A 20,117-nucleotide genomic window follows, 5' to 3' on the forward strand; every position below is an offset into this window, starting at 1 on the left:
CCCGAGTTTTTTAGCTCACTTTTGACCTGAGGGGACCGTTGATGCGCCTCCCGAGGTGTTCAGATTTGACTCAGGTTACTTTTTGGGAAATTTGGCTTTAAGTGAAAAAAAGTTAACTCAAGATTGACTTTTGAGTAAACAGAACTTTTTTGGGAATTCGTCGATTCTGAGAGGTCCGAATGGTCATTTAGAACTTATGCGCATAGCTGGTACGGTTCCCAATGCACTCGGCTGCATTTTGAAACTTGAGTTGGGAAGTTGGAATTAAGGTATTGGGTGTTGACTAGGCCAACAAGACCTCTATTGGGAATTCTGAGGCCACGAGTGCGTTCGTAGCATGTTTTTATGTGTGTCTGTATATGTGGTTTATGAGCAGATGGCCTCGGGTATTAGTCGGGATTTCGGGATTAAGATTGTGTTTATTCTGGGGAATCTAGTTCTGGGGCCCGCTATAGTGGTTGCCTAGCCGCTGAAGCGGCTAAGAGCATTTGTGAGTGGACTGTCGCGGCGGTCTGAGTGGCCGTCGATGCCGCAGAAGTGGTGTTAGCTGTGTCACACCCTAGCAATGGTAGGTCATGACGGGCACCCGACTCTCATCAGAGTCGAGCGAACCCTTAGACATTCGCTCTATTAAAACCTGTCATTTCAAAAACTTGTAAGAACATAAAATTTTTCCAAATAGAAATCATTATCCCTATAACGATTATGAAAACTTTCAATCAATAAGTAATTTAGACCAACCTATAATATCTGAAATACATACTCTTTTAGAATCCATAAATGGCTCAACTGATATCACTTTGTCGACATCTCGACAAACATACCACAAGACACTGTCTGCAGAAGTCTCTAAGAAGTGGACTGGACATTATGAGTCAGGATAGGGCCCTGACATACCCATAATCGTACATATCTATACATGACTCAGCACAACTCCAGAATGAGGTGGAACTTGCCAATCCCAGCAGACGTCAGAGCATCCTAGCTGTATACTTAACCTGCCAAACAATCTGGGGCTGCGGGCATGAACGCAGCGTCCCCAGGCAAAAGGACGTCAGTACGGACAATGTACTGAGTATGTAAGGTGGTAACAAATCATAATCATAACTTGATTTAGGAGAGCAGAAATCACAATCCAACTCAATACCTGCAGCCTTCGCTGGAAGAAACATAAATGTATACACGAAGTCTCAAAACAATCTTTAAGTAAATAATGCAATTCAACAAACATTCTTTAAGTAAAAATGCAATCTAACACACATGCCGCTTCCGACATGTTAACAAAATGGTCCCTTCGGACAGCCGCTTCCGGCTAGTATCACAATAGTCCCTTCTGACGGCCGCTTCCGGCATAATAATGATGGCCCCTTCGGGCAGCCGCTTCCGGCTAACAAAACAATAGTCCCTTCGGACGGCCGCTTCCGGCATAATAATGATGGCCCCTTCGGGCAGCTGCTTCCGGCTCAATAATAATGATGGCCCCTTCGGGCAGCCGCTTCCGGCTCAATAATAATAATGGCCCCTTCGGGCAGCCGCTTCCGGCTCAATAATAATAATGGCCCCTTCGGGCAGCCGCTTCCGGCTCAATAATAATGATGCTATGGAATGTAAACATAAGTCGTAAATGGAATGAAATAGTAAAACCTCGCACCCCCTTCGGAGTGGTTTTGAAAATCTAAATAGTAAAATTTCGCACCCCCTTCGGAGTGGTTTTGAAAGTCTAACTTTATGTTTCCTTTAGTATAAAACTAATTTCCTCGAAATCATTAGTAAAACCATATGCACAACTCAACTGGCACCTTATGGGTGTTCCCTTCGGAACAGAATAGGAGTAAAATATCAATAAACCATCACAAGAAACATTTAGACCTTACTCGTCTAAGAATGGTATCATATGGAGTACATATAGAATGAATAGCACAAGAATCATGAATCACATTCGGAACCTATGAATAGAGTTACCCCAAAGTTCATATCATCCATCACTTACATCTAGGACATGCCAAAAGAAAGAAGGGTTAGCCTTACATACCTGTTAGCGACTATTTGCAACCCGTTCGCCTCGTCGCTCTTTTAGCCTATTTAATATAACAGTAACGTTATCGTTAGTAAACTATACTTTCTACTTTGTAAATCTGTAGCCAATCGCCTATAGGACTCATTCTTTAACTCATACTTTCTTGATTAGGATTTTTATTAGTTAAGAACTTAACGAAAATCGGGCAGCATCTCCTCTATATATAATGCACCCCATCCGAACTCCAAACCAATCTCGAATAACAACAACACCAACTACAACCAATCCCACAATTTTATAGTACACCAAATAATTCATAACAACCACCAAACAGTCCACATGATAAAAATAACAATTCATCCGATTTCCCGCAATTAATTTCGTAGTTCCCATCTCACAATTTGACTATGATCTGGACGAATTTAAATATATCTAGTAGAACAGAATTCTTACCTCATATGCCAAGAACTACTTTTCTTCGATCTTACTTTACTTCGAAGAAACCTTCAATTTGCCAGCATCGGAGGAAATTGATATTGGAATCATCACGTCAACGGAATTGAACTTGACTTGATCTTTATTAAGACAAAGTAGCTATTATGTTGCTCAAAGGAAGGTCGTTACTGAGTATTTAACAAGGACGTTGCTGGTTGGTTTGGGATTTTATGTCACTGCCCACTTTATTGTCTTAGTAATTGTTGAATTTACATTGAAAGTTTGCTTCCAAGAAAGAACAATTCACGTTGTTCTTCTTTTTTAATTATGAGCAGTACATAGCTTCATAAAATAATTCCTCCAAGATTAGGATAAGAAGGATATACATGCACTCTATTCCTTTGACACGTAGAATTGTTCCTTTGACACATGGAATTACACTTCAATAGCCACCATCATCCCATTTTAAAACCCCAGCTCCCCAATTAACGAGCTTCCATGTGGATTATGCCCATAAATTAATTGTACCATAATCTGAATTAATTCCTTTTCTTCCATTACAATTCTCCACTTAATCAATTACACACATGATTAATTTCTTGATCCCAATTCACTTATGTAATAATAATTTCTACCACACTTCATATACTCATTATCATAATCATGTGATATACCATAGTCCATGGCCTCATTTGCAACACATAAAATATTATTTTCAATCATCGTCGTCACACTTTTTCGTCTTAAATAATTTTGGGACTTCTTTCCTTGTATACACCGAGTTCTTGATTTTTATCCTTGGATATGATCGAATTCTCCGGGCTCGGGTAAATTTGCTCATGTTGGGCGATTAAATTTTCTAGTCCAAAAATACGGGATATTATAGCTTGGACCGTATTCCATTCAAATAAATTTCGAACCTCGACGAAACTTATTTTCTTAGATTTGTTTGACTTCAAATATTTAAAACACACCTATACCATCACTACAACCACCCGTAAGCTTGGGAGGATAGCCTCGTCTTCGTTACTAATATCATTTAACTCGCACGCTTTCCAACATATGAAAATACGGGATGTAACAAGCTGAGTCAGAGGCCTTTTAATGTGTTAAAACCCTTAGACGTTAAGTCATTTTCTACACTCGTTCTTGAGGTTAAGAAGGCGATTTTGGAGGGTTTTTCACTGAATTCTTCTATAAGGTATCAATCTTGCCTCTAAATAATTCATTAGCTTTTCCTAATCAATAATCCATGCCTAGATTTCTCTTAAATGGTAAAAGTAAGAGGGGGGGGGGGGGTTTGTGGGTTTTCTTTTCTAATGATCTTATTATGATAAAACCTTGTTTATTTAGTGGATTTAGCACGGGTTAGCCTGATATTGATGGGTATTAGCTATTGTAACTTGAGTTTTCCATTTCCAAGGCTTAATTTGTGAATTTAAGATTATACCCAAATTTGGGGATTTTGCCTAGAATCTAAATTTGAGTAAATTGTTGGTTCTTCTAGCTTGATATTGATGAGAATTGATCACCTAAAGCTTTAATTTCATGTTGGAACCTTTGGATTCCTAATGTCACCCTTTTTGTTCATAAAACCCATCCCATAGTTTAGGGATTTGGTTCTTGAATAGAAGTAGGGTTCATTTGATGTTCTTCTTAATTCTAATTTCTTGATTCGAATATGTTTAGCCTTTCTTGATCTCGAGGCTTAAAGGAAAGAAAAGGCTAAGCTGTGATTGTTGGTGATATTATTGTTCAGCCTTCCAGGTAGGTTACGATTTAAACCTGTGGTGAGACTTCAACTAGCGAAGCGTATATTTAGATGATATTATCGGAGATTTCATGTAAACCTTCGGGTATAAAGTTGGGTTAGATGTTGCCCTAGGTTTTGGTATTGCTTGTGACTTGTTTGATCGGGCTAGTGGCCTGTAGACTCCATAGGACCCTATTTGGTACGTTGTGTATAAATTGTGGATTTTTTGTGAATTGGGAGTAAATCGGAAGGATGAAATTACTTGATATTGATATTGGTACTTAGTGTATGCCTCGTAATTGGTATAGCCATTTTGGGATAGTTGGTTCTTATTGTTATGAAAATTGGAGATTCATTATGATTATTGTGTAGATCACTTGTTGACGATATGGGTGCGCTGTGTGTGGCACCTTGAACTTGATATTATTCATTGTTGTATTTGCATCGTTCCATATTCATTTCATGTTTGATACGTTGTGTGTGGCACAACTTGAACTTGATATTGTTAATTGTTTGTACTTGCATCGTTCCATATTCATTTCATATCATTTTATTATGCTGAGTGACTAGCACTAATAATGGAAATGAGAAGGGACATTGATGATTATTGAACATGGTAAGTTACCTCTGAGCTGTGTGCGGAGGGGCTGATATGGAACACCGATAATGCGAAACTTATAGATAATTGGATCCTCTGAGCTATGTTAGGTGTGACAGTGCTTGGACTTTGCGGGTCCCCCGTGGGTTGTGCTACCGAGGCATGGAGTTATTCCGTTGTCGGTGTACAAGAGTACAAGCATTGCATTGCATTCATATCTCATATTTCATTGTCTGATTATGCTTCGTGGTTGCTTATGATTTGGATACTACGTTGGTCATATTCTTGGACTGTATTTGATATGGGCTACGTGTTGAATTATCTTGATGGGACTTGGTTTTCGGTATACTTGGATATTTGTTTCACTTGGGGATAGTTGTTACATCAAGGCTTGATTATATGAGCCGATTTATTGAAAGCATGACTTGTACTCTGTGGTTTGCTTGTTTTCTCTTACCTTATTATCTTTATATATGTCAACTAGTTTTAGTTGGCCGATGATACCTATTAGTACTGTTGTTTGTACTGACCTGCACTTGTTGCATTCTTTTATGAATGTAGAATTCCAGGTGGGATTAACCTCTGTTTCTCGTGGCTGACAGTCGTTCCGAGAGCTGCCATTTAGAGTCTATTGGGTGAGCACGAGGACGTCCGCCGCCTTGGAGATTCTTCCTTTGTCTATGTTTTATTTCATAACCTGAGACATATTCATACTTTTGATGAATTTTGTTACTTTCAGACTTGTAGTATCTAGTTAGTTGCTCTTGTATGATTAGATCGGACTCTGGGTGGATTTGATGTAATTCCTTACTTCCGCACATTTCTATATGATTATCGTCAAACTTTCGTAATTTTTATCTCTTCCGCTTGTTTATTGTTTATTTATGACTTTGAGATTGTTGAGTTAAGGGTTCGTCTATCGAGGTGGGAAAGGCAGGTGCCCGCACGACTTAGTGAAATTGGGTCGTGACAAAAATAGATACACTCTCCTCACCCGCAACTCTACCACCCTCTACTTAGACTGTCTGTCAGAAACAATGGATCAACCAGACCAAATGAAATGGACTGGATAAAAAAAACTGAAATAATGTCTTCTTCTAATGACAAAATAAAAGTAATTCTCCTAATTATTTGCTTAAATTTTTTAAAGAAAAAAGAGATGACTAACAAGAAATTAAAAGGACAAAGGAAATTATAAACATAATACATTTTGAAAATTGTCTTTCCATAAACAAGTTACCAAAAGTGAAAAAAGAATCTAGATAATATATAGAGTATGTTAATTAAAATCACTATAAAAAGTTACGTTAACATACCTATGTTGTCATACTGTGATATTAATACTTATCATTATAAAAAGTTACATCAACATACACATGTTGGCATATTGTAATAGTAATACTTAGTTACTTACCTATTTATGTACACAAATATAGGCAATATTTTTATTTATGTTCTAAAAACATATAAATCTAAACTTCTATAAACCAGTTTATCATTTTTAGGTAGCTTTTGATCCAATCTATAGGTTGTTTCTCCTTTTTAGGTAACTTCTTAAATAATGAACATGCTAGTATTCTTTTTACAGCCTATAAATACAGGCAAAACTTAAAGATCTATCATATTCTATATAAAAAATATATACTCATACTCACATAGTTTAATTCTTGAAATGGCAAAGACTACTCTGACTTTGATTTTTCTATTTTGCTTAGTTCTTTGCAATTTCAGCTAGATAGGAAAATCTTTGAGAGCGGAAAACCAAAACCATTCCAGTAATGAGATAAGCACGGATGAGGCTGAATGCCACAATGATGATGATTGTGTGGCCTGGTGTAGAGATCATTTAGGCGGCTACCTAGGTTGTGGATGTACTATCGGCCTACAATGTCGTTGTTGTATTCCCCCGCCACCTCCTAAAACTTATGTATGATGCTCTTTGGATGGTTTTTATTTGAGTAAAATGAAAATTTATATATTTTAAATAACAAGTTTTGGTCATTTTTAGAATTTCTCTTTATTTTCCTGCCGCCTAAGCCAAGAGATTCTCTAGTGATTGTTTTGTGTTTCAATTCACGTTTTTCTTTTTTCTCTTTTCATTGGTTTCTATTTTTGGAAAATGTAATCAATCAAAGCTAAGGTCAAACCAATTATCCCCTCGAGGATAATAATTTTTTTTGGTTAGATTCTCCAAAAGAACAATAAACATACTAATTTTTTATCAACAATTTATAGTCAAATTCAGTATTTATAAGGTAAAATACAAGCACTTAAGAAAAATATTAGGTCATTAATAGTATAAAAGGTTGAAAACCTATGAAAAGGAAAGAGTTATTATTACCAAATTTTTCTTTTTGTATTTTAACTTTTTGTTATCTTAAAAAAGAATAGCAAGTGAATGAATTTTTGGAATTTTGATTCAATGATGTGCCAATACTAATAAACTAATTTTAATGTAATGAATAGATTAAAACAACTAACAACAAATATATGTTAATCTGTTATTGTCGTACTTTGGGTTTCTTATTATACCAAGCGAGTTGAAAAACGTATTTATAACTTAGCTTTAAAAATAAAAGAGTCACCAACTAATTTATTTCGCGAATTAGGAGCCCATTTAAAAAAGAAGGTATTTAACCTTAAAGCATTAAAAAACCAGAGAAAAAAGGTAAGGATCGAATGATTTTCCGAGGAAGATGTTAGGCATCTCAGAAAATCCACAAACACGGTTACAGGTGGAGTTTAAAATGTTTTGAGGCTAAAGAGTACAACTTCTTTGTAAAACGGGATTTTTTAAAGTGGTCATGTATATAGTAGTATATTTAACACTTAATTACTCCAATAATTCAATTAATGAATTAATTTTATAATTTGGATACTTTTGCAAAATAGTTATTTCTTTAAAATGTGTATATGCCTTAGACGTTGAATTAAATCTATAATTTAACTTAACTTGGTCATTTATAATAAAAAGTTTAAAATCTTCAAGTTATTTAAAAAGATTTGGGCTTTTGGTCTTAAACCAATTTACTTGAAAAGTAATTAAGTAAAATTTACTTGGCATAGGTTCCATTGTTACCTATTTATGGAACATAACTAAACTTTTCAATAATTATATTTAGTAGCTAAAATATAACATATTTACTTCATATGGCTACCATGTTTTTACCACTCATCTGATAACTTCCCACTCCCCTAAATTTAAGCCAACAAAAACGTCTCTCTCTCCTACCCCCCTAAATACACGCCATTATTCACCATATCCATTAATTTCCTCCAATTTCAAATCAGTTTTACAATTCTTCAACTTCCTTTTTTATATCTAATTAACTACTCATTCATTTCACTCATGATTCAAATCTAATTCCCAAAATAAGGTAAGATTCTATACTGATTTTTAATTTTCACCGTTTATTTAACCTATATTTTGGGGTTTTTTTTTCATTTGAATCAGGAATGCAACTCTAAGTAATTAATTATCAGTGTTTGTTCTTGGTTGTTTTTTCTTAGATTCAATTGAAATGGCTAAGAAAGCTTCTACTCCGATGAGAAACACAGGTATAGAACCCGAATTTGAGATTCCTAATTTTTCTTTGGGAATTTCTCAACATGAAACTGCCATTGCAGGCTCTTATGCTGAGAATCGTTCAAAAAGAATTAACGATCCTAGGCGTTCTAAGGAATATGTTGATTCGAAGAGTAAACAACAAGAAAAAAGTGAAAAAGGTTTCTCAAATGGAGAAACAAAAGAAGAAAAAGGCTGGTGACAATGCTGTTAATGTTAAGGGCAAAAAAATTGCTAAAGCCAAACATAATGTGGATGAGGATGATGATGAAGAGGTATATTTATGTTGTATTTTCAGTATATTTAGTTCGTTTTTTTTAGTTCAGTTATTACAGATCTGTGAATTAACCAGATCTATATTTTATGTGCATTTTAAGTATATTTTCTGTTGTTTTTTTTTTACACATGTTTCTTCAGTTATTTCGTGTTTATTGTTCTTCACCATAACTGTAATTTTTATGATTTTTAAGTATATTTGTGTATATTTTGTTGACAGTTATTACAGTTCTGTAATTTACATATTCAGTCAATATATGTCATTATATTTTCAGTATATTCATATATATTTATTGTTCAATTACATTATATTTTTTCATTGTCAATCACTGTTTTGTTTTATATTTGTATATATTTTTGGTTGATCTCTTTTTTACCTGATTGTGTTCACTGTTTTTTTGTCAATCATACGTGTTTTTTAGCATGTTGTTTCAGGTATCTAAATTTTTTGTTACCAAGCACCCTGCTGTGGCACCATCTATGTGTAGATACACGAATGTTAATGTAATGCAAGATATTAGAGGCAAACTAACAGACCCATAGATGGATATGTTTAGGAATTCTTGTTTTGGTAAATATCTCAGAATGCAGCAATTGGATGTACAAATACATATTTTTCGGTGCTTTATGGTCAAAGAACTTAGGGGCAGTACATATAGGTGCTTTACATTTGAAATAAATGGTAAAGTTCTGCGTTTTGGCCTTAGAGAATTTGCACTGATCACTGGGCTAGATTGTGTCTCTGATGAAAATGATTTTGTTTATGATAATTCAAAACCGAATAGGCTTATGGTTGAGTATTTTGGTAGAAATCATGAGAACCAATTGCCAGTTAAAAGACACGAGCTTATTGAGTGTTTCAACAAGATAGTTTGGGTTGATAAAGGGGATGACGCAGTCAAGATGGCAATATTGTATTTCATAAATACGTGGGTACATTGTGGTGAGCCAAACTCAACAAACACACCAAGGATCCATTTTGATGTTGTAGAGGACGGGAGATATAATGAGTATCCTTGGGGTAAAGATTCGTTTATAGAGTTGGTTGTGAGCATCGGGCAGAAATATGCTGGTTTTAAGAAATATTATAGGATTCATGGGTTGCCGCTTGCTATGCAAGTATGGTTGTATGAATGTTTCTCAAAAGTCCCGTCCACCATTGCAGTTAAGACGGGGAATTTAATTCCTAGAATTTTGAACTGGTGGACTACGGAAGGAAAACTAGAATTCAAGAGATTGATGGATGGCATGTTTAGAGACGACAAAAACCCGGTAAAACAGTTTTTTAACAAACTGAACAGTTATATTTGTTTGTGTCCTTTACCATTTAACTGTTTTAATATGTTTGTTTTTCATGGTCTATTTAGATTATATTTTGACTATATTTATAAAATAAGTCATTTGTGATCAATATATTTTGACTATATTTTCCTCATATTTTAGTATGTTACCAATGTAGATATATATGGTAATGTAGTTTCTATATTTTGTTGTTCACAGTCTTGTAGATTTGAGGAAGTTGTGCCAACACCCCATGAGTTGGAAACTCTTAAATTGCCTCCTGTTGCACATGATATACCAGACGTCAAACATGGAGTTGATGGTGTACATGGTACTGATTTGGTAGACGATGATTACGATGATTTTAGTACCACACCACCGCATCTGTCCAGTGGCAAACAACAACAAAGGAGTGCCAATTCTGATTCCCCGCGATGCAAGAAACGGACACAGTTTCCAGTTTTTGTTCCTCCTTCCAGGAAACAACCATCACGGAAGGAATCTCGGATAAAAGGGACAAGGAAACCAGATGCACCTACAGGACCCGGAACAAATGAGTTTAAACTGATAAGGGAAGATATTCAGATTTTCAAGAAAGAAGTAGGCGTTTTTTTTCAATATGTTTTTATTACTTCATATTGCTTGTGTCAAGTAATTAACAATTCTAATTCTATTTTTTGTGTTTCAAAACTGTAGGTGTTTGACTACATGGATAACAACTTCAAAAAGTTGTTAGATGCAATAAAGGGCAATCAAACACCAGATAAGGTAAAAATCAACACTAAAAGTTATGTTCATTAAATACATTACAGGCATTAACAAACCGGATTCCTTTTTTATTAATAAGATATTTTTTTTGAAGCTCGCTGATAGTAAAGCCCCGTCACATCAACATGATGTTGGTATACAACACTCACATGAGAAAAGCCAACGTCATCGTTCTGATAAAGGCAGACCAACTGTCAACGACGTAGTCGAAGACAACACAGTAAAAATGGAAATTATTAACTTTTAAGTTATTTTGATATATTTATTGGAAGACTTTATATTTTCTTTTGGAAAATTTTAAACGTCGGAGACACAATGTTGCAAGCTGACTTACATACTGATGGTGGTATTTCTCAAGGCAATCAAAGTGGCGGTGCAGTAAAGCTTTCAACCAAAGAGAATCAAGGTGGTGGTGCAACTTCCGCGCAGAGGAGTCATCCAGTGGTACTCATTTTTTTCTTTCACTTTGCTATATTTGCAGTATATTTTTCAAAGTGAAAATATTGGAATTTTATCTGTGTTTAGTATTACCTATAGTGTATTTACATATATAGTTTTCACATTGTCATTTGTTAGTAGTGTTCCATTTGATGTATCTATTTGTGCTATTTTTGTTATGATTGTGTTTATATATAATAGTAGTGCTATATTTGTTTTGGATTGATATTTTAATAGTAATTTTTCATATATATTTTGGCTATATTTTAATTGTATTTTGATTATTATGTTCAAGGTTACTTATTCTGGTTTCTGTTGACTATATTTCAAGTATATTTTTCATATATTTTGTCTATATTTATATGAAGCTTTTAACTTTTATAGCAGTGCTATATATGTGTATATGTGTATCTGTTTTGCTGATGCCTTTAAATTTATTTGAACCATGTTTTTATTGTTTTAGGTTGAGGGAGTTGTTTTGCCAATTAATGATCTGGTTTCTGTTGTTGATGTGGATAAAGAAACCGGAGTTAAAAGTGATGCACAAACAAATGGAGTGCCCATAACACCAATCCATTTAAATTTTGATGTAAGTACTGAAATGTGGCTTTTAAGTTCCAATCACATATCGTTTTGATAAGCAATAATTGACAAACACCAGTCGTTTTTTATTTGTTTTTTATTTCAGGAATCTCAGCAAACCGGTGATATGGAGAATGCTAATGCTGAATTTACCGCATCAGAGGAAATGATAGTGGACTTGCTAGTCAACTGTCCTTTAACATGTGTTATTCCTCTCGGTCCTCCTCCAGTACCACGCGATGATCAAGCCGATTTGTCAAGTTTAAGGACCCCTCAGAAGCCGGACGATAACCTGGTAACGATCTCTCAGTGGATGATTCCTGATTCTCAGATACCAATCCAACTTGGAGTACAACCAACAACCGGACAAAGTTCAACTAATGAAACTGAACAACAAGTTGGAGTACAACCGATTGTTGGCCACAGTTCAAGTGATGAAACTGGACAACAAGTTCCTATACAACCAAATGCAGGTCAAAGCTTAAGTGGTGAGACTGCACAGCTTTCAAACACTGAAAAACAAATCATTGTCCGTCCAGGGGCCGCCCAAGAAAGGAAACCAAGCAAATACAACCTGTCCTCTTACTGTCCCAATTTCAGCTCAGCGGGTTCTTCTGCCAAAAATATCAGTCCTTGCATTTATCAGAAAAAACACCCATTTGTTGAGCACCCTATAAATGCCTCGTTAGATACTTCGTTTCTTCAAGAATATCAAAAGTGGCTTGAGAAGGATCTATTGAAATCGCACGACAAAAGGTAATTATTTTCACAACTTATTTTTTTAGTTTTCCAGAAATCAATTCTTAATAAACTTAACGTATGTTCTTTCCATTGTTGATATACAGGAAGCCAAAAGAAAATCATTACAAAAAGAACAAGGAAGGACTGGATCCTGCGGATGCCGAACTTCGGTTACATTTAGGCGTTACAGCCGTATCCGACAAAAACTAGTTCTACTTGTTATCTATGGATGGGCAACTTTAGACTGATGAGATTTGATATCTGCTTGTTATCTAAGTTTTTTATGTTTTATAATAGAATTACAGTGTAATGTATCTAGAGTATATTTTTTACTATATTTGACATATATATATATATCACAATTTTGTATTTACGTTAAGACTGTATTGTATTTTAAAAATATTTTCATCATTATATTTGCACTATATTTATTATAGAGACATTAATTTATTGGTTGAGCATAGTACTGATCAAGTATAAAGAATTGTATTTTTTCTATATTTAAGAGTATATTTCACTATATTTAATATATATACAACAATAGTTTTATTGAACATAGTATTGATTATAGTCACTGAATTGATATTTTTACAGCATATTGATGTTATTTTCTACTACCTACGCAAGAAGGGGAAGTATCACAATAACAACAATTATAGATTCACCACTGCCAGCTGTATTTTTCACACTTTAGTTGCTAAAATTTACACATCTTGGGAAAACCCTGATTCATCCACATGTGTCGCCAGTAAGGAAGATGGACTGTGTGAGTACATTAACGGGCACAAGCTGTTGGCTAATGTACCATGGTATACTATTGACAACGTACTAATTCTTGTCAACGTAAAAGAGGAAAATCACTGGATTTTGGTTGTGATATCATTCACTGACAGGTGTGCTCTCATCCAATGAAAAGATCATTCATTTTTCTACAAAATTTATATGTTTGTTTTTTTCATATTTTTTCTTTTTACAAACAGGTGCATCTACGTATACAACTCATATCGAGCTGCAGGGCATGATGCTGTCGTTAGAGCCGGAATGGAAATGTTGGCTACTCCTGTGACACACAATCTACAGATGACTGATTTCTATGAGAAGAAGGCGGATATAGATTTTGCCACACATCCTTCTTAAAGAAATAGAGAACAGACCGACAACTTTGACATTGTGAATGTAGACAATCTCCCGCAACAAGCTCCCTCTAGCATGTAAGAATCTCTTCCAATAAAAAACACAATAAATACATCTATTTTTCTTGGGTTTTTATCAGTAAATTTTTTGATCATTTTTTTCAGGGATTGCGGTGTGTATGTGGCAGCCTTCGCTGAATACTTGAGCTCAAGTGAAGTCATCCCAACCGAATTCGATGCAAAGTTACTCCGTATGAGATACGCCGCCATTTTATGCGACTATGCATGGGATAAGTCAAACAACAATGCATCAAGTGATAACGAGCAGCCTCCAAGACCAATTAGACCGGCAGTTGATTACGATGCAGTTGATAAAGAGGATCTTGATTAAGCCACCATGTCTTTTTGTGTTTTTGATTTTCATGTTGGACAATAGCATAGTTGGTTGCGACTTTTGTTGTTGTTTTTTCATTTTGGACATATCGTTTCATGTGCAGTAATGTTTTTTAGGATGATTAATGTTCAACACAACCTTATGGGTTTTATATTGTTGTTTCTTTCAAGTATGTTATTTTTTCAATGCATAAATTCCATTTTCATTTTCTGTGAAATGTATTCATTTAACAAAGTAGTATATCTAACCATTTAAATACAGTCGAAATATACGGAAAATATAACTTAGACATATTCCATAAGTCCATTTTTAATGTACAATGTGTTACAAAGGTTAAAATTTCATCTAAATACACTTCAAATATATGTAAAATATATATGACATATAGTTAACAGTAAACCAGAAAAAGTATTATCAACCAGATCAGACAAAATGCAACTACAATATAGCCAAAATATATACGAAATACAACTATTAAAGCATAAATCCAAAACAAAAGGTCAAATCATTTTACATAGAGTAAACTTTCCAAATCCCATTAAACCACCAATATAGCATAACATCGAAAAACATCGGATGTTCAACCATGTAAAATACAATCATACTAGAATAATATGAATTCAAGATGAATTCATTTTTTTATTTTTAACTAAAATTTAAAGTAGAATTGTCTTAACAAATAAAATCAAAATGGACTTATTTATTCTTCTTATTGAGTGGCGGATTATCACACGAACGCCTGTTATGACCAAGACGTCCACATTTACCGCAAGAATTCCTGCGTTTACCAATCATCAACTCCTGTAATGGCTTGTCCCTCTTCTTTTTTGGCCTCCCAGGGGGTCTTTTATAGATCGGTGGCATAACAACTTCATCTGATATACTTTTAGGAACATTCCACTCGGTCTCATCGAGAAGAGGATCAACTGGAACATCATATGTGTTCACAACTGTTTCCGGCTTGAATAATTCCGAACAATATGCATCAACAGTCAAATTTTTATTCTTCAATACTGCCCATGTATGAGATCACGGTATCTCGTCCAGTTGGAACATCCTGCAGCTGCAAGTTTTCTTCTTCAAATCGATTATGAAATGACTCGGTCCATCATTCACTGTGTAAACATACTCAGTTGACGCTTCAACCTGAGAACCATTTAACCAATAAACAAGCATTAACCTGAGCAGTTTTACCATATTGGGAATATAGATAAACATAGATTAGATAGAGTAAAATATAGATTAAATTTTTGTCTGGCAAACAAAGATACCCTCATTCGTATTGATTTGTACTCGTTGATTGACAACATCTCTTGATATCGCCTCATCAGTGTTGTGAATGTGTAGGTACCATTTTTTCTATTTGTGCAATTCCATCTACCAAACATCTTCCTCACTTCTTCAAGGAAATCAAAAATATGTAACTCTCTTGCAGCAACCAGTTTTCCATTAATACATTCGGCTATATTCGAAGTCATTGTCCATCCTCTGTTAACAGGTGAATAAAGCCTAGACCATTTATCCCTTCCAGCATCTTCTAGGTATCATTGGGAACAGATTTTGTTTCCATAAATATAGCACTTTCATTTAGCCCAGCGTCTATATTTCCGCTATATTTATACTATATTGTAGTATACCCGACTACTAGCTAAATATAGAGTCATCTAGCTACGAATTGTAAATATAGAACATGTAGTTATAGGTTGTTAGAAGGAGCTAAAAGGTAGCTGTTTGTGAAAATTTTACTATTGAAAATCCATTTTGGGTTAAAAATGCCTTTGGGCCTTCGTTTAAACCTTTAAAACAGACTAATGTTTTTATAACTTTTGAGTATCACTCAATTTGATTATGGTTTGAAACGCCTTAGACCTTGGATCCAATTCTGAGAGTTAAACCAAGTGGTTATACAAACATTTGCATTGAATGTCACCATCCTAGCTTGAGCCTGAATTATCCAAATAAATTTTGGGATTTATCTTTAAATCTGTTTCGAAACCATCTGAGTGAGACTTTGGAGAAAATCATTTTTTTGATTTGAAACTAAGTAAGAAATGTGCAAAGGGTCAAACATATAATGAGGTAACTTGCGAAATTCTTTGATACATGAATGTAACAATCTTTCAGGTCGTTTTGAGTTTGAAACCTTTTCCACCAAATGACACTTCTTATAGGTTCAACATGCATATTATGACTTGCAGGGACAGTTGAAATAGGTTCCCAAGGCAATCGGATGATTGTCATAGAAGAAAACAAAAAACTAGAGGTTTTAAAATAAAATAAGAGTTGATCAAAGTCAACATCAGGGGTAAGCTGATCCAAAATCAAGGTCCGAAAGTTCCTATAGGTTCTTATGGTATTTTTGGAATAGTAGGATAGTTCGAACGAGTCCCGGAGGCTAAGGAGTGATTCAGATGTTTAACTTAAAAATGAGTAATTTCAAAGAATAAGATATGACAACAATTTAATATTTGACTAAACGAGTCTGAATTCATGATTTGAAAGTTCAAAAGATTCGTATGATGATTTTAGACTTGCCCGCAAGTTTTGGTTATATTCCGATGAATTTGTGATAGATTTTGATAGTGTTGAGATTGTATTTGATGTTTGAACGTTATTTTGAGCATAATCTGTAGACACCCATATTGATATAATCTGAGCTCAAAAAGTGGAACCCAAAAGTCAAATATGTATCGTCAAATGGACTAAATACCATAGATGACAGAAGGCCCCTTTAGAATGAGCTAAGTGCAATACCAAGTGGACAACAGGAATCATGGCCTGTAATCAGTTATTTCAACACCATTAGTGTAACGACCAAGTCTTTTCGGCATTTTCGCCCCTTTTCGAGCATTGGTTAGCTCACTTTTGACCCGAGGGGACCGTTGACACGCTTCTCGAGCTGTCTAGATTTGATTTCGGTGACTTTTTGTGAAATATGGGCTTTAAGCGAAAAAGAATTGACTCAAAGTTGACTTTTGGGTAAACGGATCTTTTTTGAAAATTCGTCAATTCTGAGAGGTCCGGATGGTCATTTAGAATTTATGTGTATATCTGGTTCAGTTCCTAATGCACTCGGATGCATTTTGGGACTTGGATTGAGAAATTAGAATTAAGGTGTCGGGGTTTGACTCGGTCAACGAGACCTCCTTTGGGAATTTCGAGGCCACAAGCCCGTTCGTAGCGTGTTTTTATGTATGTGGTATGTAAGCAGATGGCCTCGGAAATTAGTCAGAAAATCAGATTGAAATGTGAAACTTGGTGAAATTTTTGGTGTCTGGTGCCCGCTTTGGGGGCACCAGCACCGCGGCAGCGGTACTATTGGAGTGGTCACCCTGCCGCTGAAGCGGTCCATGCCATTTGGTCTTGACTGTTAAAGGGGTCATGGCACCGCTGGGGCGGCCATAGCGTCGCAAAAGCAGGTGACGGGCAGTGAGTTTATTTAATGAAGTGTTAAAAGCTCTTAGTCTATCATTTAATGCCATTACAGAAATAGAGCTCTTGGGGACTGTTCTTGGAGATTATTGGAGGAGATTCTTGGTGGTAAGCACTCCTAATCGTCTTGCTATTTCATTTATCCTAATCATCTTAAGGATTTCCCTTTCCTTGTTAGCCCTTAGTAATGGAAGATTAAAAGTGGGTTTTGATGGATTTAATATCTAGGCTTATTAATAATGAAATTGATAGAGTTTGTGCTAGATTTTGATGAATTTAAGGTTGTTGATCATATATGCTCCACTATTAGTGTTGAATTCTTGAATCTAAGAGTTAGGGTTTATACCCAAAATTGGGGGTTTTACTTGAAATTAGAAATTAGGTGAATGCTTAAGTTAATTTAGCAATTAGTTGTTGGGTTATGATTACCTAGTGCTTAATTTGATATTTTACTCCCGAATTTCCCCTTTTGACCTTATGGGTCCCGTTTCCCCAAATTCTAGGGTTGAAATTGACCTAAATTGAATGATAGCAATATTAGTATCAATCTTCATGATTTCTAATCTAGATTTCGAATATGCCTAGACTTCTTTGATCTTGAGGCTCAGCGGAAGGGCAAGGCAAAAAAGTAATCGTCGGTGTTTGCTGTTCGGCCATCCAGGTAGGTTATGGCTTACCCTTAGTGAGACTTCGTGTAGCAAATAATATATTTAGATGATATTATCAGAGAAAACATGTAAACCTTCGGGTATGAAGTTGGGTTAGATATTATCTTAGGTTGAGCCCTGTTGTGTGATTGGCGCTAGCCACCCTGTTGTGTTGTGACTTGATTGTTCCGTTGTGTTGGCTTGATGCCACGCACTGTTAGTAGATATTGGAATCTATTGTTCCTTCTAGATTTTGATATTATAGTATGTTACGGGTTGACGTTGATACGAGGATAGAGTTCTATACGACTTGTGTAGTTTTTCATTATATTGTTGGTACTTGTGACACTGATATATTGTTGGTGTACCCCTTTGTTGGTACTTGTGATATTGATCTGATTATTGATGTTGATACATGCATCGCACGCACTCTCATGATATACTGTTGATACATTGTTGGTACTTGATGAAACATTATGATGAGTTGGGCTCGGTTTTTTAAATGAGACTGACGTGAGAGTCCAATATCCGATGTTAGGCCCGGAATCATGGATTGAGTGAGTGCATGGACTCCGCGGGTCCCCCATGGTGGTGTCGGTGAGAACCCCGTAGGCAAAGATCGGGGTCTCGTTTGTTTGTTAGGCAAAGATCTGGGATGAATGACACTTAGACTTTTGAGTCACCTTGGGTTGTGCTACCGAGACGTCAATATTTCCGTCCGAAATACATGTGTACACAACATTTGCATGATATTGCATTACATTCATACATTATTGCATTGCATTCACGGCTTATATTGAGATGATTTGATGTTTTTACTTGTGATGTTGGATTCGGATTGGACTTATTGAGACTTGGCACATTTGGGATTAGGTGTTCTACTTAGGCGATGACGTGTACTTGGTTTTGATTATGTTTGACTTATACTTGTTGATTTATCTGCCTATCTTGCTTTATTGTCTGAATTATGTTAGTTTTACTTAGTCGGCCTATGATACCTACTAGTACTGTGGTTTTGTACTAATCTGCACTTGCTACATTCTTTTATAAATATAGCGTATCAGGTTGGGTCTTCTTCCGTCTCCCGTGGCTAATAATCACCTTCAGCATTAGCATCGAGTTTCTAGGGTGAGCACGAGTCGTTCGCTGCCTTGAAGACTCCTCTTATTATTATGTCTTAGTTTTCTACTCTGAGACATAGACACATTGATGTATTATTATATTCCAGACTTATATTATTTCATTTAGATGCTCTTGTATGACTTAGACTAGACCCTGGGGGTATTTTCCTTATTCCGCACTATTTCTATTATATAATATTGTGAGACTTCCGTAATTATTCTATTCTGAATGCTTGATTTAATTATTTATGTCCTTACTTATAGTTGGGTTGAAGGTTCGCTTACCAAGGTGGCTAAAATGGGTCGTGACAATTAGAGGCAGTGATGACATGATTATGGTCAACCCAATACAGTCAAACCTAGTTATAACAACATTTCATTATCAGGACTTGATTGATTTTCTCCAGAACCAATTTTTCATGTTATATTTTACTTATCTATAACAACATTCTACCTATTACAACGATAACATTCATTATAGCGCTATGCTCTTTGTACAATTACGTCTCTATAACAGCAATACTTAAATATTATGAAATAATATTTTGTAAGAAGTATATAATGTTTAAAAATAAAATATTAAATATTTATGGTAATCATCATTAATATCATGCACATAGTAAATTTCAAGTACGAATATCTAATTAAAGAAAAAAATGTATTTAAATGGTGCCCATTAGTTATGGTCATAATTTCAAAAGGAAACCTATTGAATATCTTTTTGCTGAAAATTTGGACAAAATTTTTTCGTCAATTCAAGCGTTATATTGTCACTAAGAGACAGAAATTTATGAAACAACCTAAAATTGAAGAATTCTTATGTCAAACTCCAAATTTTTAGATTTTTAATGAATTTGAAATGCATATGTTCCTTATATTTTAATTCTTTGTCGGTACGGTACAACTAGTTATGGATTTGAAGATGATGGAGAACAT

The 20,117-nt window shown here is 35.1% G+C and overlaps 1 protein-coding gene and 1 long non-coding RNA gene across 2 annotated transcripts; both read right to left on the reverse strand.

The window, feature by feature from the left end:
• Nucleotides 1-681: 681 nt before the first annotated feature.
• Nucleotides 682-2,808, reverse strand: LOC132621724 (uncharacterized). Its single transcript, XR_009575646.1, has 3 exons — nt 2,471-2,808; nt 2,033-2,078; nt 682-1,016 (listed from the first exon to the last, which is right to left on the reverse strand). It is a non-coding gene; the product is annotated as an uncharacterized LOC132621724 (long non-coding RNA).
• Nucleotides 2,809-14,677: 11,869 nt separating this feature from the next.
• On the reverse strand, nt 14,678-15,178 carry LOC132628829 (uncharacterized). Its single transcript, XM_060344593.1, has 2 exons — nt 15,082-15,178; nt 14,678-14,994 (listed from the first exon to the last, which is right to left on the reverse strand). Exons 1-2 carry the CDS (start codon nt 15,176-15,178, stop codon nt 14,678-14,680), a joined length of 414 nt encoding a protein of 137 aa, XP_060200576.1.
• Between the last annotated feature and the right edge of the window lie 4,939 nt (nt 15,179-20,117).

This window comes from Lycium barbarum, chromosome 2 (assembly GCF_019175385.1).
Source record: "Lycium barbarum isolate Lr01 chromosome 2, ASM1917538v2, whole genome shotgun sequence".
Lineage (NCBI taxonomy): Eukaryota > Viridiplantae > Streptophyta > Magnoliopsida > Solanales > Solanaceae > Lycium > Lycium barbarum.